At 36.1% G+C, this 6,867-nt stretch overlaps 1 protein-coding gene across 4 annotated transcripts; it reads right to left on the reverse strand.

Annotated features, from left to right (window-relative positions):
- Positions 1 to 2,949: 2,949 nt before the first annotated feature.
- On the reverse strand, positions 2,950 to 6,658 carry LOC7469466 (uncharacterized). 4 transcript variants are annotated; one of them, XM_006378811.3, is made up of 8 exons: positions 6,399 to 6,603; positions 5,518 to 5,803; positions 5,305 to 5,390; positions 4,975 to 5,121; positions 4,133 to 4,235; positions 3,923 to 4,035; positions 3,530 to 3,652; positions 2,950 to 3,272 (listed from the first exon to the last, which is right to left on the reverse strand). In XM_006378811.3, the coding sequence occupies exons 2-7, from the start codon at positions 5,753 to 5,755 to the stop codon at positions 3,560 to 3,562; spliced, it is 780 nt and encodes a 259-aa protein (XP_006378873.1). In that variant the 5' UTR covers positions 5,756 to 5,803; positions 6,399 to 6,603; the 3' UTR covers positions 2,950 to 3,272; positions 3,530 to 3,559. The 4 variants fall into 4 exon arrangements, with proteins under 4 accessions (XP_006378873.1, XP_002315373.1, XP_052312565.1 ...); XM_002315337.4 differs by having other exon boundaries at positions 5,518 to 5,843; positions 6,399 to 6,591; XM_052456605.1 differs by lacking the exon at positions 3,923 to 4,035 and having other exon boundaries at positions 4,095 to 4,235; positions 5,518 to 5,843; positions 6,399 to 6,658.
- Between the last annotated feature and the right edge of the window lie 209 nt (positions 6,659 to 6,867).

The raw sequence follows: 6,867 nt of genomic DNA on the forward strand, positions 1-6,867 counted from the left end.
TTATTGGATATGGATATGCTATTGACTGAATATGGTAATGGATCTTTATTGCTATGTCCGTGATGATATTTCATTAATGACATTTTATCACTTGATGTAATTTCAATGACTTGCGTGCCATATGGTTGGGTCTGCAGCTGCAGCTCATTTTTCCTCTCAGTGCAGTTGTTTTTGGTGCAATGAAGGTTCTTTGTGTTCTGTGATGGTTGGATGTCTCCGGATATGTCCAGTGCTGCAACGCTGTTTCTACCGTGCTTTGTTTCAGACTGGTTGATTACGGGTTGGATTGTTATCCCTCTATTGCAGCAAGGATGTGCTATCCATGACCTTATTATTGACATCTATTTTTACGGGTTTGAATTAGGCTACTGACGTAGAGAAATTTAACGCGACATAGTCTTCTCTTGTTGCTGCTAAGGAAAAAAGATGTGATGATCTTGCCGCTGAAAATAAAATTTTGAAGAATGCAATATCGACAATTAAGAGCTGAGGTAAAATCACTCCTGAAACATTTTTTTATACAAAATATAGTTACCAAACTCATAATAAATACTGAAGTATTTGTTAATTAGAAAAGGAATAATTAAGTACCATACATATATAATGTATATGTTAATAATGCATGCCTGCATTATCATAAATATTTTTGTTTCTGACAATCTTTTCATGTTTATAATGTGGTAAAATGTTGATGAAAGGACGAGACTAACATATGTTCATGTTGCATCAAAGCACTGCTAATCTTAATGTCATACTGTTTGGGAATGGCCTAGCAGTTGCTTTGGTACCGGCACTTGCACCAAATACTTGTGCTGCTGCAATAGCATCTATGGAACCAAACTCGATCAATCAAACCCTTTAGCCAATACTGGGGGTGGTTCAATGCTCACGGCATTCCTCCATTTAATTATATGCTGCCCAATCACGACTTTTTCAATAACATCAACCCAACATGTCCAGCAACTGGTGGTGTTGTAGCAGGAGCTGGAGCTGACAATAGGATGTAGTGGCATTGGCATCTGCTGCTGCTGGCAAGGATTGTTGCATTTAGTTTTATTGCTTTAGCAGTTTTCACTGATTTTCAGTCTTTGAAAATTTTCACATGACATGAACCTCAACTAGTGACTGGTTGTGTTTTATATGATTACAACTTATATTAATTCTTAGTATTTAGTATGATATTGGATGATCAAAGGATTCTCCAGTTCCAGTCATTCTCATTCGAGTTCTGATTAAATTGTCTTGAAGTGGTTCCATTGCAAAGCACAAATATATATATACTAGCTGTTTATTTTATGGTAAATTAGGTTTTGATGAAGAAGGCAATTATGTACAATAACCAACAGAGCAGCAAATCCCACGGGTGCAATTAATTAAGCTTTCATATTAATTCCAATTGCTTAATTTTCATCATCCATGATATTACGTCTCTTTGCCAACGTTTATCATCACATGCTGCTGCTGCTCTTATGATCATCCAATGCAATTTGAATTTTTCTTGTGTTTTGATAGAAAAAACATAGACAAGACAAGACACTAGCTCTCTTCTTTTCAACAAGAATCAAAAGGGTTTCTCAACGTGAAATGCTTTGGCCAGCCTCGTTGCTTTTTTCTATATGAAATGTGTAAATAGCAAAAGATGGCACCTCCAACTTTTTTCATGGCCGCAAGCAAAGCTTTTTCTATCAACAACATATATTGCTCGTGGGTAGGCCTCATTGTGGACCTGCTCAGCTTAATGCAGAAGTTTCATGTACAATTAGTGAACTTAAAACATAAATTGATTATAATATATACATATAGCGATTCTCAAGGAAACAAGATCCAATACTTGTTAATCGTTAAACCGGAGGCTTTCTAGTAAAAACCTCCAATTTTTATTAAGCTCTGCCCTCGGAAACAATGAGAGGGTAGACTGAAAGAATTACTACAATCCCTTTTAAATCTTATTACTGTTTGAAATATGGGGCTGGGGACAACTTAAATTTCTATTTCTTTATGAGATAATTTTTATGATGTTATGGAATAACGGCTTTCAACAAGCATCATGGACAACCCAGTCCATATAAATGGTCCATGCCCTCTTTTTCAGTCACCAACTTGGAGCAAGCATTGATTTCAGCTGTGACACAGGAAAAGAAAGAAGAAATTAAAAGACAAGTTAAATTTGGTATTGATGAAGGGAAGCAGGGCTCTATTAGTATCATCCTTGTTGCTAACAGCAGCATGTAGCATCATGTTGGCTCGTTCCAGCAGAGTCGATTCCCCACATGCACCTAAACTCGTACCCTTTCCTCTTCAAGGCCAAGCGCCATTTGCAGGTATAACCCTTACCAGGCCTCTTGCCATCGGGAATCAGGCCAGAATGCAAGGCATCTTTTCAGAGTGTACACAGTTGTGTTTCTAATACTACTGGATTGCTTCAATCGCTTCATACTTCAGTATATGGCAACGTTATTGGAGGTTGTTGCTCAACTTATTATGGAGCCCACAACCATTGCTAGCTGTAATCTATCCTAGGGATCCCCACTTTCCTAAGAAAGTCCATAGACATTGTCTTATGCAGGGAAAAATTAGGAGAGTCGACTGCATCTCAAAGAGTTGGATCAATGCTGCTGATGGGAATTTCTAAATGGATGCTTCTTCTCAAAGTCGGCAGACAACAACTGATATGTTAGTGAAAACTAGCACAGTACTGGTACTTCAAAACCATGTTACTCCGAAGTTCAAAGGTTTTTCTATTTTTCTGGTGAAAGTTCTGAAGTTATGTTTTTACAGTGCAATAATCCTCATCGCCATTCTGTTAATTAGCTGAGTTTTCACAGTTCGATTATGTACATAGCAATATTGTTATACTACTAAACTCAAAACTGTAAGCTCTCTTCCTGCTAAGTTCACGCATTCTCTATGGACAAACAAGAGTAAGCATAACCTTGCTGACAAAACATATGAAAATGCTTTTTGTAAATCAATAAATTTTAACATATAAAACTCAAGAAGCTGATGATCGAGTACACAACAAGAGTCAAAACGCATACATGTATAGAAATATACAAGACAAACCACACCTTTTGTGGTTGTGTAGTTTGATTGAGAAAAGATCATCTTCGGGCATGGGTTTCTAAAAATTCAAATGCCAAGTTAAAAAATGAGATACAACACAGAATTGTAAGACCTTGAAACAGTAGTATGAAAAATTTCAACATACACGCTATGGAGTGATGCATAAATTCATGCAGACCAGATCAACACCAGGCACAGGATAGCAAGACCTGAAAAAAAATTTAAGCAATTCAAGAAAAGAACTCCATTGATGCATAAATTCACATCGCAGCAGTGCATTAGTGTAAGCATCCAAGATTAACAATGGTCTGGCAACAATACTAAAAAAGTACAAAAAGGAATATGTAGACATTTATTCTTAGATCAAATCTATAATCAAGATATTTGATCTTTACAGCAAGGAAGATGACCAAGCAATTGAAAAAGTGATCGGCATAAAAAGTAAATAGAAGTTGAAATTACTTACAGAGTACACAGAAGTCAAGAGAATTCAAGACTAATAAAGACCCAACATTCTTAGCTCCGAGACATGACTGGCTCCAAGTTCAGGGACATCCTTGCTAGCTTCTCTGTCTTCCACCACATATTCCTAACATTATGAATGGTCCCAATGTCATGAAACTTGCCGATAGGCAAATTAGAACATAGAGAAAATCACAGGGTCCAGAAATACAAAGTACAAAAAATCCACAAATATATAATTACCCAAAAATATTTTCCACCGGGGAAAAATACTTGAAGAAAATGAAACACTAAAATATAACTATGAAGAATTTTTAGCAACTGTTTTCTAGTTAAATTCTACCTTATAGCAGCTGGTTTTAGAAACTCTAAATGCTTTAAGGATGAGATACCAAACCTTTGTAAGTTCTTGTTTGGCAAGAACATGATAGTGGCGCTCATTGATCCTTTGTCCACATATTATAGCAATGAAGAAACCATAGAGCAAACCCACCAAAACAATCGCTAAAACTACATACAAATAATGAAGTAAAAATCAGTAATAACAAGAGAGAGCATAAAATTCTCACGAAAATGGTTCTTGACCTGAAGATGCCACCAGTCATACCAGCCATAGTATAGAATCCATAGGGATGCTCTTCATAGCCAAACATTTCCCTTAGTTCCTCCCCATAGAACTTGTACACCAGCACACCCAAGAATGCAACAATCTGTTCAGAACATCAATTTATTAATTTTTTAAGAAAGAAAAACAAATCTAATGATAAAACAAAATTTGGCCAATTATCTCATCAAATCAATCCCTTATGTGCAGTAGGTAAACGCACACGGGAAACTAAGCTGCTATGAAAAGGGATCCTTTAAAGTGTTTCAAACAAAAAGGGAAGAGAACAAAGTTTACCAGCTCATATTTACCCTCCATATCTGTTCATATTGTTCTTCGGTAGAATATCAATGCAAATTTCCAAACAAAGACAACCTTGGGTCAACTATGCAAGAGTGCGCATGCAATCACACACATAATTATGCATGCGAATGTGTGAGTACAAATGCATATTTTTTTTTCTCAGCTAGGATTCTTTTCATTAAACTTACTTATGTCTTCTTGGTTTCACACCAACAAATATTTCAATTTCCATAGCTGCAGTGACATTCAGTACCAAACCCCACTAAAGAAACGAACAAATAATAATGACAGCTGCATGGAAAGCATGTCCATAGGGCATGGTAATACTGCCAACAATTTCAGAGAGCACTTTGTAGTGTATGCTATCGCAGAAAATCATGTCAATTATAGCCAGTCATACTTTTCAATTAGTTACCTACTCCAAAATATACAAGAAGAAAAAAACGAAGAAACTTACTGGTAAAACCCACAACAGTGATATGTAATCAACATCCATATTATATTACCAAATTAAATTAATATGAAAAGAATGGTGGCCGTACCAGCTGAACTACTACAAAAATAAATGCATGGTCCCTAGCAACAAGGAACTGAAATTTCAATCTCAACCACCATCGATCTGCTGGGACATTTGCCCGCAATACAAACATTGCTCTGCATTCTGTACAGTGAGCAAATGCAAAGCCCTCCTGAAAATGAATTCGAAGAATTATCATTGAATAAAGACATAAACTTACCATTATCACATGCATACATGTACTCAATGCAAGAAAGATCTAAAGGTTCAATATGATTTTCCCAAGTCTCAAAGTTCCACGCTCATCACTCTGCAAATGAGGAAACATGGATGCCAGATAGAAACGAACATTTACCTTAGTTGATCTCCAATTATCAAGACATGACCTATGGACATACTTCTGAGTGCCTTTGCAATGACATGGTGCAATCAAGTCTTCCCCTGAAATGAATTAGCACAGGCTTCAGCTGCATTAATATAAAAAGAAAAACCAATTTACAGTCACACCTCACACACATAATAATTAAGAAATGAAAAAGGCGTGCCCAGCACAGTAAATAGGTAACACCTTCATTATCCAGGCATATACGGCACTGTGGATGGTCTGGATTCACTAGATGGCAAGTTTCATCAATCTGAATACTCTCTGAATCATCAACATGAATTTCACAATCCCTTCCTAAAGATTTAATTTCAAGAGAGGACGGTGATTCTTCTTCTGAGTGCTGCGAAATGTTAGAATGGGATAAGATCGGTTCACTTTCTGAAATATCTTCCTTGCGACTATCATTTGATACCAATTGCATTGCGAATAATATTGGATCAGGATCGAACTTTCAACGTCATTGCCATACCTGCAACATGCACAGAACATCTCAGCAGAAACTACGCAGCCTGCAAGCAAATTAAAAACCGGATAAGGTTACATAACACAACATCATGCGATAAATGCCAAGTCAAAGATGACAAGGAAGACAGTCATCAACATCAAATATCCAAATCTCATGGTATACACAGCAAGAAAATAATCTTATACTAAAAAAGAACCCTATCCAAACTTTCCATCAACACACATTAAAAGTGCATATATACAACAAAATTTTAATCAAATCTCTAAACATATATTCTAGACAATTAATTGCTCATAATTTTTCATTCTGCAAAAAAGTGCTATATAGCAGACAGTGAGCTAAAGATTAGACACGCAAAAAACATCATGTAGTTTTCATTAGACCAATGGATTGCAGATTGCAGAAAAAGGTTGAAGTTAGCTCAAATTTTGCACACTCACAGAAATGAACAAATTCAGTAATAATTCAACACCAAATGATCAATCTTTACATTATCAAGACAAAAAGATTTCAATCTTTACACAAAAATCATTCGTAAAACAATAGAAGACATAGAATTTTGAAAAAAAAAGAGAGAGAATGCAAAGATGGGTCTTACCTGATATTTAGCAAAGCATATCTGCATTCATTTGAGAGTTTGCAAAGATTAGAGATTTTTTTTGTTTTTAGGGTTTTCTTGTATATTGTCAAGTCAGTGCTGAGAGAGAGAGAGAGTAGGAAAAAATGTAATAAAAAACATGGAAGACAAGACCGTAAGCTTTGAACTTAACAAAATTATAGTTTGATAAAAACAGGTACTTGAATCATTATTAGCCTCTCGTGATTATTAGCTATGATAAAGTTACAGCATTCTTTTGCAATGGTGCATGACTCGAGGCCAATTGCTAGAGTCCATGTCATGGAAAGAACCAAGGTGTGTTTACGTGCTGTGTTGTAATTGGTCTGTGATGTGTGTTTCATGTAGGGAAAGAGTTTGTTCGTTGACAAAAACAAGGAAGAAACCTCCCCCAGAGAGAGAGGAATTTGGAGGGACACGATTTATGTATCTAACTAAGTTCTGGATCTAA

This window comes from Populus trichocarpa, chromosome 10, assembly GCF_000002775.5.
Source record: "Populus trichocarpa isolate Nisqually-1 chromosome 10, P.trichocarpa_v4.1, whole genome shotgun sequence".
NCBI lineage: Eukaryota > Viridiplantae > Streptophyta > Magnoliopsida > Malpighiales > Salicaceae > Populus > Populus trichocarpa.

Bases quoted from the DNA above. Each gene is read 5' to 3' on its own strand.
- LOC7469466 (XM_006378811.3), bottom strand. From the start codon at position 5,755: ATGCAATTGGTATCAAATGATAGTCGCAAGGAAGATATTTCAGAAAGT. The intron at 5,391-5,517 runs GTGTTACCTATT...AATTCATTTCAG, and splicing joins TATATGCCTGGATAATGAAG to GGGAAGACTTGATTGCACCA. The intron at 4,036-4,132 runs GTATGACTGGTG...ATTTGTATGTAG, and splicing joins TGGATTCTATACTATGGCTG to TTTTAGCGATTGTTTTGGTG.